This window comes from Oxyura jamaicensis, chromosome 4 (assembly GCF_011077185.1).
Source record: "Oxyura jamaicensis isolate SHBP4307 breed ruddy duck chromosome 4, BPBGC_Ojam_1.0, whole genome shotgun sequence".
Taxonomy (NCBI): Eukaryota; Metazoa; Chordata; class Aves; order Anseriformes; family Anatidae; genus Oxyura; species Oxyura jamaicensis.
The window spans coordinates 27,712,364-27,730,945 of NC_048896.1; the positions used below are offsets into that span (position 1 = coordinate 27,712,364).

The following is an 18,582-nucleotide window of genomic DNA, read 5'->3' on the forward strand; positions in this document are numbered from 1 at the left end:
TTTCTCCCTTCCTGACCCTTGTGTTGACATTGTGGCAGCCTCCTTTCATCACAAAGTCAGGGCTGCGAAACAGAATTTGACATGATAGAAGCCACCCTTTTAACTCTTTTCAGTGTACATTAAAATGTTTTATTTTTGTTGAGGGGGAAGACGAGAAAGAAACTCCCATTTCTCCCTAAGAGTGGGAGAGTCTGGCAGCTGCCACCCTTCCCTCACTGAAAGAGGAGATGGTGAGTACTCAGAGCATCTTCTGTGGATGCATCACACTCCTTGCCCAAACCATGGATGTTTGGTGTCCTGCTGTGAGGAACTTCGCATTCTCTGAGGAACTGCTAAGGATGGGAGCAGTAGGTCACCCTCAAGTCAGCTTCTGCCACTGCCATATAGCCAGTTTCAAAATGAGTATTTGTATGGTGGCACAATATCAAGCACGTGTCAGTGCTGCATTTTCAAGAACAAAAAGACTTAGGATTTGCAATACACAAGCATTGGCTGGGCTGAATAGCACCTACTTTTTCGTGGAGCTATTCTGGCACGTAGAGTCTCCGGGGTGGTAGAGACAGCGTAACTTAAAGCTGAACTTGTTCTAGAAATTTCCGGCCATCCGATGACATGATTCCTGCATGCATCTGCCCTGTCTTCAGTCACATCTCCTTAAGATCAAGTCCTGAGAAGTCTGGGTCTTTTCCTCTAACTGTTGTAAATAGTATTGACTGACAACAGCAATGTAGGAAGTGCAGCAGTGATGATAATACTGTAGAGACACAGGCTTCCTGTATCATCTTCTATCACTTTTCAAGGTTGTCTGGATGTCAATTTTCTGGGGCAGCCACCCACCCTCTTGTCCATAAGCCTTCTTTCTATGATGCTGGTGCTATGTGTGTGGCCCAGATTTATGCTTACTGAATGTCCTTTCTACGGTGCTCACAGGCTCAGCTCTTGCTGAAGATAGGATATGGGCTTTGAAGAGGCCACTCTTCAGTTCCAAAGAAATTTAAAAGCTCCTGAAGTGACTATAAACCACCTCTTTCTGCCCAAAGGCTAATTTTTCACTGCCAGTGAGGATCAGCAAAGGTGTAACATTAAGCAAAGGTCTGATAGCATGAAAGGAATTGCCAGAACTGCAAAGAAGCAGTGCAGCTTTGTGAAAACTCATGCTGCGCGAACTGCAAGAGTCACCTTGCTCTCCATCCCTCTTCCCTCCTCTGTCTCTCTGATCTGGTAAAACGACTGCTGTGGTCACAAAGAAGTGAAGCTTTCAGGTCTCACACCTTGATAGTCAAGGGGAGGTGGTGATGAGTTACCACAGCCTACTTGTGGCACATGTGATTTGTCTTCTTAGGGGATGGAAAAAACTGAAGAGCTAAACCCAAGTGTCACAGCAGTTGATAGCTTGAATTGGACAATACTGATGTAAACTGACTTTAATTGATAATATTGACTTAATATTGACTTAAATATTGACTTAAACTGACATGGATAAGTGTCCACATTTTAGTCCTGGCCTGAAGAAAACTTCTTGTTATGAAAGGATTGTAGCTGGGCCTTGGCTTCAGTTGTGGTGGCAGGCAACAAGGCTCAAAAGTTCTGCATACTTCAACTGCCCTCCATCAGTAGCCCAGAGTGTCCAAGGTTGTAGGCAAGTGGCAAAGGCAAGAGATTATCTTCAGGTACTGGGGATTGTCTTGCTTTTGGTGTCACAAGAAAGTAGAAGGAAACTAGACCTGAGGCAGTCTGCATAAGTGTTCAATAATTAAATATTTTAGTAACTGCTTAGCTGTTAGCTAGTAACTAAATAGCAGCTTTAAAAATGAATTTTTAGGTATTTATTTCAGTGTTTTAATAGCATTGCTGGTCTATCTTTGACTGAATTCTAGTTATGGCACTTGCAAAAGTCATCACTTATGGAAATGCAAGTGTGAACTTGTAGAAGGGTCACCTAAGTCTTTGATTTAACAAAACAGATATTTTATTTTTTAGGAAAAGCATCTTACACTTTCTTTAATAAAACCACCTTACCACCATCTAAAAAATTAATGCAACTCTAAATTCTTCACTGACTGAGATAAAGATTCCTTAATCCTGTAGTTCAAGAAGCATTTGGGCAACATTCTCAGACACATGGTCTGATTTTTTGGGATGGTCCTTTGGGGACCCAGGAGTTGGACTTGATGATCCATGTGGGTCCTTTCCAACTTGGATATTATACGATTCTATGATAATGTGTGTTTGCAGTTGTGTTGCCAAAAAAAGTAAAGACAATCTCTCAAATGAAAGTAAAAAAAACTATTCACTGTCTCAAATTTGGTCATTTTCAAAGCAAAAAAAAACACACAGGACTTTCTTCTGCACTATCACAAAGATATGATCCAGCCTCATGGCTTATTGCAATTAGGATAGGAATAGGCTTGGTGTAAACTGACACTAGAAAACCTGGTGTGGCAGTGAGAAGGCCCTTTTGGAAGCACTAAAATGCAGGTGTTTATTATATGGATAATGTAGGTTTGAATGCTTGATCTCAAAGGAGAGTTGCAAGGTGTGCTCTGTGCATCCAGGTTCCATATCAGGGGAATTATCCAATGTGAAATGGCCGATGATAGCTCTGACCTTGTGTGGATGTGCCCTGTAGAGATGCCTATGATAGGGGAAAGATGGCTCACACTTGCTCAGATAAGTCGTCCAGCAGGAGCGCTAAAGGGAGTGGGCACCTGTTATTTAGTGCTGCTTTAAACGCTGTCATGAACAAGTGCTTCATTTGTGGGGAAAGCTGTGTGTCCTCTGGGACCAGGATGACTTCCCTCAGCAGGGCAGTGTAGGGCAGTGAGGGGATTGGCTGTCACTCAGATGAACAAGTGCCAAGTTCTTTTCTTCTCTCTTCACTCCTCACAGTGAGTCAGCAGGGGTTGAACCATCCCCAGATCAGTTGTCCCAATGCTTTAGCTAGCAAGGCTCTCCCTACAGGAAAACCTGGAAGTGGTGTCATGCCCACTAAGCCGTATACAGAGGAAACCTGACCTTCTGGTGCAGCTAAAACAACAGACAGGAGTGTTTTTTGTTGTTTTTTTTTGTTTTGTTGTTTTTGTTTTTCTCATTCTTTTGCAGTCTTGGTTTGGAAGAACAGACTTTTCTTCTCTGTCAGGTTTATTTAAATCACCTTTTAGCATATTATGCTTCCCTCCAGTGGGGTGGATACAGCGGCTAGAGAAATCATTATTAATAGGTATTTGTAAATGATTCGTGCCTGTGGAATAGAACTACGTAATGCAGCAGTATATGCCTGTATCTAATTGTAAACCTAGACTGACAGAGAGAGACAAGCACAGCAAATAGTCTGATTTTTATTTTTCAAAAACATAACATTTGTGTGAAAACACATTTGCTTTTTGTCTGTAAAATCAGACTAGATCTATGCTATGCAATTATACATTTTTCCAAACCACTTTCTGAGATGACAATCCCTAAATCTAAATAATAATAATAATAAAGCCTTCCCTATTTGAGTTAAGGAACTGTTTATTTGTAAGCATAAAGGCAATAATTGCAGCCCACTGACTGCAGGGAGACAGAGGCCTAAGAGTCATCCTGCTGGGCTGTAATCATGCTACAATCTGGTCTAACAATTTTAAAAGCTGTTTCAGCATCAAGACCCTATAAATCAATGGGAATTACATGCGAAAATGCTTCAAGAATACTAAAGTTGAATTAATGAGGTTTGTGGGTGCCATAGGTATATCTGCAACAAAGGAAATATTTTATAGAACTGTTACAAGAGGCTCACACAATGGAGATATTCAATGTAGATAATTAACATACTTTAAAACCATATTAAGAGTAGTAGGTAGAACTATAACTCTGAAAGATGCTCTATAGCAATCTCAGTAAAGCTTGCTCTTACTCTGAATTCTATCAGGCTTCTTGGGAATACACATGTAATGAAGTAAACACTGCATTGCACGTTAAATGTTGATTCTCCCCAGGAAGAACCTATAACATCTCTCTCTGTCTGGCACAGTGATTTTATGACTTTAACTATCATTTTCTACAAGCGAGAATTAATCACTCACACCTTTCATTTCCAGTACATTTAAATATTAACTAATACTTTCAAAGCTTACTTATTTTACTCTAGTTTTTGTACTGTGCAGGAAGAGTTATGTAAAGGTCACAGAGGAGTTGTCATCAAGGCCAAGTTAGAAATTAGAGTTCTTTCAAAACAAACAGATGTGAAATGATTAGCAAAGCAGAATTTCAGTTGCTCTTCTTCCCTTCTTCGTTGGTAGAAGTACTGTCCAGTGTACAAAGCTACCAAGTTTGTGTGAGGCAGTAGAAGGAGCCACTTCAAGACGCCATGAATACAATGTCCTAGGGTCTTTTCTTGAGATCTTTTCAATGAGAGAGAGAAGTACAGTTATCTAGTACTTTGAGACATGTCAAAAAGGGAAAAATTATTTTTTGTCAAATAAAGGAATGAGCTTTTCTTCTTTCTTTTTGATCTCTGATGATATTAAAGCATGTTGTTGTCCTTTGTTTCTTTTAACATTCCGATTTCCAAGCTGTAGATGTTAACACATCACAATTTTCCTTCTTTCTAGTCAGTGATTCAAATGTTTAGAAAATATGACCGGTGACTCCAGCAGCAAAGCGCTACTGAATTTCAAATACTGGTTTCCATAGACCTGTGCTGTATGTTGCCACTAAAGCTTATGTCTCCACTCCAGGTGTCACTGTCCTCCAGTTGTCTGGAGAAGGTGCTTGGGCAGTCAGTCCTCCACAGTCCCCCTGAAGCACTTGTGGCCAGCTCCCTAAGAGCAGCTTCTCTGCCTGTCGGTTTGAATAGCACCAATGTCAGCAGAGGAGGAGGCTCAGACACTTCACGGATGGAAGCTCAAGAAAGTCAAAATAATGGAGGCCTGGACTCTATCATTAGCAATACAGTCCCTCGCATCATTATCATTCCTACCTCAGAGACAAACCTATTTCAAGAGGAACTGGATGAGGAAGAGACTGAATTATTCCACTTCCATGACAAAAAGAGTAATCTATTGGATTTGGAAGGGCTTAGCTCATCAACAGAGTTCCTCGAAGCAGTTGAGAAATTTCTATCATAAGTGTGTCAAAAGAAGACTTTCTGGCAATTATTTTCTTGGCATCTTCTCCACTTAATTATACCAAATAACTGAAGCCTTGTAGCTTAGATCATCAGGCTTCTTGTATGTTTATATAGTAGTCACTAGGCAGCATTCAGATTTATCTTTGTCCAGACCAGTTCAGGCATGGAAACAAGCTTTCTTTCAGACTAAGCTGCAGGAAATGAGCAGTGGAAGATCTGGCAGCGTGATCGAGTAGCATCAGTTGAGTCGTTCTCCTGCTTCATGGGGCCCTGAACCTTGATTTGTAACCAAAGATGCCAGAAGAAGGAAAAAGAATTGAACCAAGAGCAGGGGGAGCTGCTGAATGTTTCTGCTACCTGCATGGGAAACAGCATTCGTGTTTTGGCAGCTCTTCTCTGGATGGTGAAGGGAAGCACCACAAGGCCACAGCTTCCACCAGCCCCAGAGGTAATACTGCTAGACGACCTGAACTTTTAATCAAATCATTTTCAGCATTTTTACTTTATTTTAATTTTTGTAATAGGCAGCTTCCTAAACATAAATAGATGGACTTACCATGTAACTGGGAAGTAACTGCTTGCTTATAAAGGTTAGTGATAGAAGTTTGGATTTTACCTCAGCATTAGTGCAATCGCCTGAATGTCGCAATGCAAGGTGAATGTGCTAAATGCAATGTGCTAAAACTTATAATTCTACCTACAGAAGCATTTAGAGCACCTTCACTTACAATGTTGATTAAATGTGGATGAATCCTAATGAATCTGTGATTAAAAGGTGAACTTCCACAACTGGCTTGACAATTCATTGATGAGAAATAAAGCCTTGGCTGCTATAGATCACTTGTTTCTTCAGTGGAGATTCTTCTCTAGTCTTCTAAAATGTCCCAGGAGGATGTCTTCTCCTACACGTCCCTTACCAGAGGCCTTCAGAGTGGGTAAGACATCACCTTGGGGAGAAAGCTCCACGGCACTGTGGTGTTTAGTACAAGATCTGCAGTCACATTTTACTGGTGGTTAGTGTTTATTTTGTCTGTGCTTTATGCTATAGCTCAGGCTTGGAATACCCTCCCAGCATTTTATTCCTAAATGCATTTTTTCTTTTGTAAATCATTTTCCCTTCTTAAAACATGTTCTCCACATCTTCATCTTCCCTTTCAGTCTCTGACCTTCAAATGCAGACAAGTTGAACTATATTATCCTTCACATAACATCAGTATATCTTGGTAGAAAGTTTCTCTTGGTAGAGTTTCCCAGGATATAATAGTGCAAATTTTTGCTCCAGTGAGTCTAGTAGCACTCCAACATCCAACTAGTAGACATCCAACAAGTGTCTGGACATGGGAATTTCTGTTCCTGCTTTCTGTTTGTTCCCGTGACTCTATCTCAGTGCAGAGAGCACTGAGAGCAGTTTCAAGTAGTGTGGACACACTGACTGGTCTTGAGAAGCCATCTCCTTGTTTGTTCTCCTGATGTAAAGAACAGGCAGAAACATAGAAAGTTTGAGTGTGGTCACTTGCTGTATGTGTTTGTTTCAATGAATAAGATGACACACATCTTGTTTGCAGCTAGAAGAGAGGATCAGGGTTGAAACATGACTGTGGTACAAACTGAAGGCCAAAGCAGCTCAGAAGAGAGAGGGCTACCTCCAACCTCGCAGACCCATGCCCTGCAGGGTGTCAGCATAGCAGACCTTCAAGATGACTGAGACACTTGACTTTGGAATAGGTTTTGCTCTTTTTGGGAAGTAAACCTCTGCTGAGTTACAGTGGTGATTACTGACAGAGGCTGCCAAGCCGTATTCCTGTCAGGCTGCTTATTGCAATGCTAAAGCCATCAATTCTGTTATTACTTGACCTAACTTGGTGTCTGGAGACCCTCACCAGAAATGAGGCCCAAAAACCACCTTATTCTTTTGGAGAGGGTGGGGGGGGGGGGAGGGGTGGTGGAGCATAGGTGTGTCTGCATACATATGGTTGTACATAACCCCAGCCAGGCTGCCAAAGGCCGTGCCCAACAGGCACCAGGTTTTCTGCCGGGCACAGGCATAATGCTAGGCTAACCTGCAGTCAGCTCAGCACTTCCAGAGGCAGTTCCGCTGCTGGAGGACCAGTGCAGTCAGAAGGTGGTACGGCACAGCTGCCAGGGACTGGAATGGGGACCTTCTCACCTGCAGCTCCTCAGTGCCAGGCTGCCATCCAGCATGCGGTCTGGGCCACAGCGAGTAAGCAAATCCTAGTTAAATACCCCATTCATGGAAAATGGATGAGGCTTAACATACTACATTGCCGCCTTTGATTCTTCTTCCATGGTTTTTTGTTGTGTTTTTTTTTTTTTTTTTTTTTTGTACCTTTTTCCTATGCCGACTGTGCAGCCAGTGACCTTACTTCTTGCATTTAATATCCTCAGCTGCAGTATCTCCTTTCTTCCTGAGCCAGATGTTGGAAGCAAATGTTCTTATAAGCCTTCCAAGTCTTGTACCTGACTTTTACTGCTGTAATTAACTCTAAATAACAATAACAAAGAATTTCAGTGTTCCAAGACACAAAAACATGCCCTTGAGAAGATCTTGCACTGTGGTGTTCACAGACTTGTACCGGTAGGACCGTAGACAGGATATTGCCATATTTTACAATGGGATGAAGAAAATAAGACCTAAAGCAACAGTGAACAAATTCCCCTGTAACCAGACAAAGTTTTGCTTTCTACTTTTTAGCCTGCAAGATTGATTTTCCAGTGATCTCTTGCATATGTGCTAGTACTAATAATGTGTCTCAGAAAACTAATGGGCTTTTGAGGTATGTGCAAAGAAGTGTTCCACTTTTATACTGCTGATGTTATTCACTATTTGTGCTATTGCTTCTGAAGCTAATGTCAAAATTACTGTGTTCTTCAACTGATGTAGGCTAGAATGCCAAATGAAATAGCAATAGAGTGATAAAACAAGGTTGTATGCAATATCAGATACATTTATTACCATCAGTGTGTGATTTTGCAGAAACATCAGTCACGGAACAAATCAGTCTTAAATTGACTACTACTATACAGAAGAATTCTACGTACTTCTCTGTTGCCACATTAGACTAGATGGCACATACAAATGTACAATATTAACTGCTGATTCCCACTTCACAAAGGCATGTATTGGTTCACTCAAACAGAATAAAAAAATTCTTAGGAATTACATGAAACTATGCATCGTTTGTTTCTCTTATTTAATGATTAACTTCAGGAACCAGCCAGAGGAATATGGAAGTTGAGTCACAGTTTTTGAAGCCTGTGGCTCTGATCCAGTGAATAAGAAAGTGTATGTATAACTTCATTTACAAGAGCAGCTCCACTGAAGTCACATAGGCTACTCACCTGCAGCCAAGCACTTGCCTAATTGAGTACATAGCCTAACAGGTTGGCATCTAAAATTAGAGTTCAGTGACTTGGGAAAATCTGAAGTTGCTCAGCAACTTTCGATATAAGATTGCTTTAACCGGGTTGTTAGAAATCACACAAATAAAATAGAAAGAATTAGCCCAAGGCAATACGTTAGAACTGTGGCAGCAGACTCTGATCTTTGCACTACATCTGACTGACAATAAGCCAAACATTGATTGTTTCTGCTAAGTCTTTGTATAGCACAGCTATAGGTCGTGTTCCAGTTTCCATGAGTAACAGCAAGTTCAGACCACAAGTGTAAACATTGTCTTTTACCATAAATCAGTGAACAATTAATTCTGATAGTTAAATAAAGATTTCAAATAAGAAAAAAAAAAAGATTAATTATTTGAATCTTAATAAATCTTGTTGTCTTGAGTTGGCATGAAGCAAGATTTATACTACGTTATTCTAGAAACCTCATCCAGTTTGCAAACACCCATTTACTTTCCTCTTTCCAGGAGGCACCACTGAATAAGGAAACTCTTCCACTCTGCTGAATTTCTCTTCCATTCGCTCTCTTCCATTCTGAGAAATGTTTGTGTTCCAAAGAGACATGTGATGCATAAAACTGAAAAGCACTGGATGGGGGGAAATACACTATTTTTAAATTTCTTTACTCATTTTTTTTTCTTTTTTACACCTGGTCTGTAGGCTTTTTTTTTTTTTTTTTTTTTGGTCTTGTTCTGTCACAACTACTTGAAAGCCATGTAAGCTAAGGGAGAGCTAGAAGCTTAGGTGTGCAACATGCAGCATTTTAAGCACAGACTCCTTTCTCAGCTGGGAACAGATAAAAATTGTCTGTGGTTCAGTTCAGAAGTGCCATGAAATTGCAAGATAGGGTCAGACAAAGTGGAAGCCGCTGAGATGCAGCTGGCACTCCTGGGCAGTCTCAATGCAAGCTGGTGATTATTGCTTGGTTTGCACCTCATCCATAGCCTGGTCTATACCTTAATATTCTGGCTGCATGCCTTGAATGGACAAGTAGTTACGTGGAGAGTTTGGCTGTAGTATGCTTAAATTGTGCTTGTCACACGTACCATGTGTATCATGTAAATATTTTTAGTTTAAAAGTCAGATGCATTTGCCTTCTTAAAGCAAAGTTTCAGAAGGGCCTTGTAATCTTAAAGGACCCCGTGCTGGACTGAAAGAGCAAAGACATAGGCAATAACATGAGAGATTTGTCACAGCTGCCATTGCCAGCAGCACAACTTCCTTAGGGTGACATGTCCCAGCCCTGCCTTTTCACCACAAGGGGCAAGCCTGGTCCCCGTGGAACAGTCTGAGACATGTGATAGTGGATACATGAAAACATGGGAATTTTCAGAAATGTATATGGATATGTGCTAAATGTAGGTAGATTTTCATGAGGACAGCAGAAGATGTCTCCCGGGAGTTTCTCCTTGCCAAATTTTAGGTTCCTTTCCACTGTAAGCAGGTGGTAAAGCTCTTCAAAGAAGCAGATGGATGTATTTAATGTTAACAACCAATTTTCCATGGGCGTGCTCTTGGAAAAAAATGATCCCCATTTCCTCTGTTGGAGGGAAAAAAATCCAGCCTAGAGCAGCCTAAAAGTGTGGAAAATTTGAGACTGAACACATTTGAATTTGGTCAATGTAAACCAAATGAAAACAAGAGCTTATAATGGAAATTGAGCCACCAGGGCTGCGGCAAAACGGCCAGCTCCATCTCTGTAGGAAGGGAGATGAAGCCCAGATGGTCCCATCTGGTGAAAGCAATCCAAGTGAGATGAAGTGCCTGGTGGGTCCATCCTGAGTCCGTTTCTGTTGGGTTATCCAAAGATGGGAACAGAAAAAGACCTGGGTGTATTCATCTGTTGGATGCAGACAGAAAAAGTCCTGCAGCAAGAGGAAGATTTCCCAGCTGCTGGTGGAAAGGAGCATTGTCATCCATTAGAGATGACACAACAAGGATGTCTCATCTGGAGTACTCCATGCATTTCTCACCGTTTGTGGTGAAAACAGAAAAAAATTATACGGAGTATGTGGAGGAAAGGGGAATTAGAAGTTCCTCTTATGGATGTACACTTCATTTGTCTTGTTAAACCCAGCGGAATAAAAGCTGGGGGGATATGGCTGCCTTTAACCATGTCTGGGGAAGAAAATGGTTTCAAGTTAAATGTCAGTTTCAGCACAGAAATAAGTTAGCATTAGTTAACAGGAATAAGTTAGAATTAGTTAACAGTGAAGTAATGGATTCTGATGGGGTTTTAAGTGTTGGTTATTTTTGTGCCCGGGACCTGTGTGTTGCGGGGTTATGAAATAAATGACTCTAATACCACACTTCAGCCTCGTACTCATTGCTTCAGGAGAACAATAATATACTTTTAAAAAAGTCCAAATAGCTGCAGAAACAAAATCAGGTATTAAGAAAGTCTTGAGATGACTGATTTGCTGATGGTTTTAAAAGGGACGGAGTGGTTCGGATGTCAGTACATCAGTGACTGGCAGGAGCGAGCACAGGGCAGAAGCCCACTGGGGAAATGCAGCAAATGTCCTGACAAAATCCAGCCATCGAGCAAGTTGCTGCTTCTGATTTGCCAAGGGGAGACACTGCTGGATGACCAGCAGGCTCTGTCATCTGTTTTTTTGCCAGCTTTAGTGGAAAAATGGCCTGTCCCCTAAGGTATTTTGCAATGTGGAAATAAATTCAGCTTCAGCTGCCTGGAAGGGCCAAGCCTGCATTTTGTTCTGATTCCTTCCTCACCACCACTGCCTGAAAGCCACACACGCCAGCTTCTGCGAGCTGAGCTGCTTTGGCCTTCTCCTCCTAGCCCCAGAGTCTGTTTACAATCGCAGAACAGCTGAAGACTTCATTTTGCAGCACTGGGGAAGCCAGCAGCAAGTGACGAAACCTGTACAGCCCCTGTGGCTCGCTGCTGCATGCCTTATTCCCCCAGCCTTTGGTCTACCAGGTGTACTGGTCTGCTAGGACACAGGAAATGGGCAAGTGAAAAGTGGTTTTTCCATGGTTTCACTGCCTTGCCTACTTTGGAAATTACTGTGTGTGTGTTTTTTTTTTTTTTCTTTTCTTCCCTCCCTTCACCCCCTTTTCTTTTTTTCCTTGTGGATGCCTTGGCATACATCCCTTCTGGCATAGGATGTTTCCTCAGAAAGCCTTTGTTTCTGTGCTGCTCTGAATTTATTTTTCCCAGTGTGATGATTTTTCCTGGAACAGCTTCTGAGCCCTGCTGAAGGTGCCTGGTAGATGGGCTTTCACGGTTGTGTCTTCGTGCTGCACTCCGGTGCTGTTAACGCACCGAGGCACATGCTTTGGGGTGAAATTCTTCCTGTCCAGCAAGAATTAACAACTAAGATTTCCAGACGAGAAGCTCCCATGACCATGTTTCCATTTTGACCACAGTGCCGTTTCCAAAAGCGTATAAGCGAAGGGCGGAAACTGGAAAACTGGGAGGGTGATTTCAAGCATCCCACAGAGCCTGCCTCTTTGAATCGTGCCTCTTCACATGCCGCTGATTCAGACGAGGCTGTTGTGTACTGCTGGCACGCCGCTGTTGCTAAAATACTGAAAACTCTGATAGCACAGGCTACAGGGAGATCAGCGGGTTTAATAAGCCAAGAAAAAGAGAGAGAAAAACAGCTTTTGAGTGGGAAACAATGGGCTTCTCAAGGCAAAGGGCAGATAGTAAAGAAGTCTCCATCTTGCTCCTCGAGTCCTGGCCTCCAGCAGCCACAGCCAAGCTCAAGATGGATGATCCCAAACACTCAGAAATGACAGATTGAAATAATCATGATACTGGGTAAAAAGCAGAGGACTGCCACAATGAATTCTGTTTAGATAATTTTTGAGTCATGACCTTTTCAAGCTTTGCTTTACGGCCAGAATAGACAGGAATGTGAATTTTTGCATTAAAAAATAATGAAAAAAAATCATACAGACCAAGGGTCCATTTAAGTTAATGTTCTGGCCAGCAACAAGTGGCTAGGAAGAGAAGTATAGCATATACTAATAATTTCCTGCTTTACTCTCCCAGCCTTCAGCAATTCCATGCCAGAAATTGTATTTAATAAGCCTTCACAGACTTTTTCCTTCCACGGATTTATGGAATTGCTTCTGGGACTCGTGTGAAAGCCTAACAACCGCAACACTCCCCTGGGGCTCTGCAGTTTAATTAGGATTTCCATGAAGCGGAGCCTCCCTTGGCTTGTTTGGAGATAATGCCTTGTAATTGCATTTGGTGCCCTCCAGTTCTTGTAGGGTATGAGCAAGCGAATATATCCGTATCTCCACTGATGGTCTCCTCTGGTGTGTCTCCCCAAACCCAGGACTTCCAACCCACAGATAACAGCAGGAACCAGCAGTGCAGTAAGGCCACTGGATACCATGGGCAAAACTCAATGCTGCTTTGGTTGCTCCTCACCACAAGGAGCTCTGGGGTCTGTTGTCCTCATCCTTGCCCCCTCACAGCCCCTCCCTCTGCCTGCTCTTCCGACGGCATCAGGGAGGTGAGGGAAAGGGCCTGAGACACCTGGAGCAGAAACAGGCCGTGTTTGCAGTTAAAGGGTATCTGCAAAATATTTACAGGCTGTTTAAGCAGTTGGCAAGCACTTCAGGGACTAACTTATCAACAGGCTGTCTCCCAGCTCTTCTAGGAAGGAGGAAAATGTAATTATCCTCATTTAACATCAGTAGAGTAGGACGTAGCATGAGCATGTGCCCAGGTGGTAGCAGCGTTGTCTCCAGTCCAAGCACAGAGAGCAGACCCTTCACTCCCCCTCATTGCAGCACGTGGACAAAATAACCAAAATACTTGGATTTCAACAGTAGGTATTACATCAAAAATACAGAGCAAACTCCTAGATCTGAACAACGCAACAGCAGTGATGCTGAATCTCTTCTGGGACCCAAAATTAATATTTATTATATTAATATTAACTTAATATTTCTACCTGCATAGCACAGTGAATTTAAGTTATAGACTCAAGTAAACAGTCAGGATTGCCACTGAAATAAATGTTTGTGACCCACTCTAGGACACACGACTAAAAAGCAGGCACTGGATCAATTATTATATTCAGTCTTTATTCTAGTACGCTTCATGGATGTAAACTGAAATTAAAATAGAAATGGTATTTGTAAGGGCAGGGTTTCCCAGCCTTCTCTCCCCAAACATGTAACCTTTTTTAATAATCAGTTTGGAAAAATTGTTGCCCACGCTTCCATTCTAGCCTACAGGTAGTTTAATTTTTGCATAGTAACTGAAATTTATAGTCCCAGTTTTATAAAGCATTGGCAATGACAGAAGGAGTCCCAGAACCTTGTGACTGTGCTGTGTGGTACGTCCTGTTAAAAATCAAAATTACTGTTATTTTGTCCCATAAAGGAAATGGCTGAGGGTGGCATAAGGACGCGCAGCATGCCTGCACACAAATGTCCTCGTAGTGACCTGGTGAAATACGAGAAACACTAATGGTCCCAGCGCACATCCATCACTGCTGCTCACAGACAGGTGTAAAAGGAAAAGCTTTGGTCTATTTTTGGTGCAGCAAACAGAAAATTAAATTAAAAAATAAAGTGTATAAAAGGTAAGCGTTTCCAGGTACTGTGTTTTTTTTTTTTCTTTCTTTCTTTTTTCTTTTTTTTTATATTTTCTGTAGCCTGGGGTGACTGGAGTCACAGGGTGCCTCGGAAGGAGACATTTGCCTCCCTGGAGCACGGAGAAGCGATACTTTATGAGGGCAGCCTCTGGACCACGCTGTCCAAGGAGTAACTCAGGTGAGTATATCTTCGCCTTAGCGACAGCTACAGCTTCAGGAGAGAGCAGTGTCCCTTCCAGGTGGGTGACTGCCGTTTCCCCTGGCTGCTGCTGCTCATGGGACCCACCCAAACACAAGGGGGTGAGTCAAGTCTCTTCCCCCATGGGCTGCAAGGAGAGGGCGGCAGAGCAGAGGGAGGCAGCTCTATTTTTAGCTGCCTGAGACACGCAGACCTCGGGGTGATGGGGAGCAGATAATTACATAATAAGTCATACCGGGATGTGCTATTTAAATCTATCTGGTCTCCTCCTTATCTCAAGTGCTGTACTCGCAGTTCCCACTCTGAGTGCTTGTAATCAAAATAACGCATTTTCCTGGAATTTGCTGCATGAAGTAATAGCCTATTTAACCAGCATCTCTCCGTGCACTGTTCCTAACACGTATAACTAGGTGCTGCTGTGGAGGTGATATTGGCATTGCCAGGTTATTTGTATCTTGAAGAACAAAAGGGTGGGGTGAGCAAAAGCCTGCCACTAGGTGCTGGGGAAGGGGCTTGCTTTTGAGCGTACTATTGGGATTGCAGCCATTACTGCATGCCACTGAGTCTTTCTCCCAGGTAAAAATGCCTTTTCCCAGTTCCACCAGCAGCAAAAGAGGGGAGCAGTGGGAACAAAGCGGCTGTTTTATGGATAAAGGGCAAAGGAAGTTGTAAAGCCCTTTACTGGCATTATTCAGGGAAAGGCCACGTATGCTGCTGCCATTTGAAACAGTGATACCTTTTAAAACCTTAAGCTTTTATCCTTTCGCTGCTCTAAAGCACTCCAAGGAAACATGCCCATTAAAACAAGACACCCGTCTGCAGCTCCTGGGAACGTCCTGTGCCACGTGCCAGGAGGGTGCTCTTGGATTTCAGGTGACGCAGGGGCTATATCCAGCTCCTGGGCACCCAGGTACATGGAGACACGTCTCGGCCCATTAATAGCAAAGGGCTGAGCTCCTGCCATCCAAACCGGCTGGTAATTTGGTAAGAACCCAGAAATGGTCACTGCAAAGGTTTCTATTGTTTTGTACACGAACCACAAGAAATTAGAAATAACAACAACAACAAAAAAGAAGTGGATGAAAGGCCCCTCTATTTTTATGTACCAGTTTGGAAGTGTTGGGTATCTGCAGCAATATTTAGTCCAAAGGAAAGTGAAATTGAATCTGCCTGACATAACGAGAAAGCATTTGGCAGAACCTGGTCCAGAGGAAAAGCAGCATCTCAAAAACTTAATTTTTAAGATGAATATGCAGTGGAACTAAAAGCTACAGTATAGCTTTGAATCGGGAAGCACAGAGTTTTTGGAGGAAAAACAGAGCTGTTGGTGTTTTAAAGCATGAAATATATAGACCATGAAGTGAGAGAGAAAATGTTAATGGTGTAAGCTGAAACTTGGCAGAGCTGCATAGGCCAGACCAACAAGTGGCAATGCAACAGGGAGGGAGCAAATGCAGAACAAAAGCAGGCTGAATGAAAATGCCACCATAAAGGATGCAAAGTTGCTTGCCTAAAACTGGTACAGCAGGTGAAGTTGTGAAATTTCTCACAGATGTTTTCAGTTCTCAGTTCTTGTTCTTTTTTTTAAAAAAAAAAAGGATCAAAAAAAAAAAAACACTTCTGCCTTCTGCTACAGCTCCAACACCATGGCAGGTGTCCCCAGTTAGCATCAGGGGCAAGCAATAAAAGATTGATTTCATGCCTCATGGTACTTCTGCAAGGGAGTGGTTGGAAGACGCAGTTTTTGGTCAGGTATTGTTTCATTTTATTCCTTATAAGAAATAATCTAGCAAGAAGTAAAATTGTTGGAATGGACTGGTGGTTGTCATATCCCTCAGTGGCCTGGGGCTGGCAGCAAGGGGATGTTGAGGGTATGGGATCCTCTGCCATTCCCTTGCAGGGAATGATCCTCTGCAGATCCTCTGCCATTCCCTTGCAGGCTCTGGTTTGTGCTATGCCCTCTGCTTTCCTTCTCTGAGCATAGTTTTGTCTCCCTGAGGCCCAGTATATTGTATAAGAAGCACTTCAGCTACTTTTACTAGTACAGAACATACTGAAGAGATGTAGTGCTTTTCCATTGCAGATGCTCGCGAGCCACAGCTGCTAGGTCTGGACAAAGCTTTAGCACTGCTTTCTAGTCCTTTCTACATCTCTTAGCTCTTCACTGCACCTGGACCTTCTTTGCATCCAAATACCAGAAATGCTTGGTGTTTGCCTAGAGTTCTTCTGAGAACTCCCTTATGGTGATAACTTCTGCTGAAACCAGCAGAAAAGGTAGATCTAGCTTCTAACACCCTTGTTGCTACAAAGCAGCTTGGGAGAAAACTATCCTGAAATTTAGGAAGCCCTACAAATAGGGAAAATATCTTTTTTTATTTTTAGTGCTCTGGCTTTGAAAACCTCCTTGTAGACTATATAAAAGCAATCTGGGAAGCCAAAAAAAAAAAAGTCAGCATTTGTGAGATGTACAAGCAGGTTAAGCTATTAATTAACATACTCCTGGGTTGTCATGTTAAGTGTTACAGTAATTAACGTGCATTGCTAATGCTGCTTTGCCACTTCCAGTGTTGTTACCATATTACTGCTGCTGTTAACATGTGGCTGCAACCTTGCCAATGGGAAGCATGCTGGCAGCCATGAGGAAGAGACAGAGAACAGATGGGAGAGTGTCCTTTCTGTCTTCTTATTCATTTTGTCTGTTTGTCTGCTATCTAGAGCCAATTCTACAGTGCAATAAGAAAATCCCAGTCTGACCAGGATTCATGGCCGCTCATCAAGCTGCTAGATGCTAATGGATGAGAACAGCAGGAGCTGCCATTAAAGCTGTGTGTGTAGAAAATGCTGCTAATAGTAACTGCTCATTTTCCATTAATCACTTCTAGGGGTCTTTTCTGGGCAACTGCAGCTCATCATGAGTTTTGTTTAATGATACAAGGGAGTTCATCAAGAGAAGAGCCATATGCTAGCTGAAGAGTAATCAGTCTTAACAATAGATGTTTTTAGAGCGGTGCTTGTCACTACGTTCATAGTTACATGTGCTCTGACCTGTAGGAGAGCCAACAGTGGGTGTGTACCCTACATGCACAGTAAGCAAAAGTTGAAACTACATTGCTTGTTGACGGTTTTGCACTGTGCTCCTTCAGAATGATTTTTTTTGACATAAGCTATTATTCAAGTGCATTGCCCACAGAGGAATGATGTTGCCTTGGGGAATTACCAGAGCCCCCTTCTTTTCCATATTTAACTGGTAAAAATGGAAACATTGCTCCAAGAGGGTCTGAGGATCCCATCTGTTACCCAAAGCTGAGAGATGGAGGAACTGGAGGTCAAAAGTTTGAGTTCAGCTTCCTGTGAGAAAATAGAGTAGAGATTCCTTGAACATGTTAAAGCTATGCTTTGTATGGATTGTTTGTCTCCAGGCTCTCGTGAAATACTTCTTTCAGAAGTATTTACATCTTAAAAGCATTCTTCCTTGGTTTCCATACTTCCTCACTGAAGGTATCAGAGCAAATTAAATCTATAACTTGGTACTTCTCGTTTTTTCATTTTTCCTCTTGCCATTTTCTAACACTTTCAAAAACATAGCCAAATTTTGAAAAGCTGCAGTATAACAAAGAAAACTGATGGAAGAGAATCCTTGGGCCATGTAGCAGAGTGAAGGGGATGAGAAGGGGGAAAAGGAAAAACAGAAAATCCAGACTTTTCTGCTTTGATGGAAAATAAAGCTGGAAAATCTTCTCAGAATAATTTTCTATATTACATTTCTGTGCAAAAATGGAATAGAAGTAAAAGAAAAAAAAATCTCTGGCCAGATTTAGTCCTAGTCCATGAAACCTTAGTCCTCATGCTTGTCCAAGAGCAAATAGAAATGCAGACTTAAATAATCGATGGCCTTGCATTATTCAAACAGCTCAACTATGTTGCATGGTAACCTTTCTGAGTTATGTTATATACAACCTTGAGCACTCAATACTGAAAAATTGAGCACAAAATTGAGTGGGGGAAAAAAATAGCTGCAAAATGGCTATTTGCCTAATGGAAAAGAAAATGAAGAACACCAAATTAATAGGGAAAAAATTTAGACTGCTTCTTCCCTCTTTCTTCTACCGGCTTGGTTCCACGTACTTTAGAGTTTTTCATGATTTATGTTGCCATGCGGTGTATAGAGCTAGCAGCGTAGGACTAAAGTAAAGGAACAATGGGCATTTCAAGCCCACAGGACTGTTTGTGGGGGAAAAGAGAGCTAAAACTGAACCCAAAGTGTCCCC

At 42.2% G+C, this 18,582-nt stretch overlaps 1 protein-coding gene and 1 long non-coding RNA gene across 18 annotated transcripts in view; both read left to right on the plus strand.

Annotated features, from left to right (window-relative positions):
- The window catches only part of LOC118167031 (melanopsin-like), a 46,519-nt gene extending 40,569 nt beyond the window's left edge, over nt 1-5,950 (plus strand). For 11 of the 12 annotated variants that reach the window (XM_035326230.1, XM_035326238.1, XM_035326232.1 and 8 more), the window contains one exon: nt 4,719-5,950. In XM_035326230.1, the coding sequence (XP_035182121.1) occupies nt 4,719-5,108 (390 nt within the window). In that variant the 3' untranslated portion in view covers nt 5,109-5,950. Of the gene's footprint in view, nt 1-143; nt 231-4,718 lie in introns of all 12 variants that reach the window. The other variant, XR_004750888.1, reaches the window with a different exon arrangement.
- Nucleotides 5,951-16,020: 10,070 nt separating this feature from the next.
- Nucleotides 16,021-18,582, plus strand: part of LOC118167211 — a 20,961-nt gene continuing 18,399 nt past the window's right edge. For all 6 annotated transcript variants that reach the window (XR_004751016.1, XR_004751015.1, XR_004751017.1 and 3 more), the window contains exons 1-2: nt 16,021-16,061; nt 16,584-16,588. This is a non-coding gene — a long non-coding RNA (uncharacterized LOC118167211). The remainder of the gene's footprint in view (nt 16,062-16,583; nt 16,589-18,582) is intronic.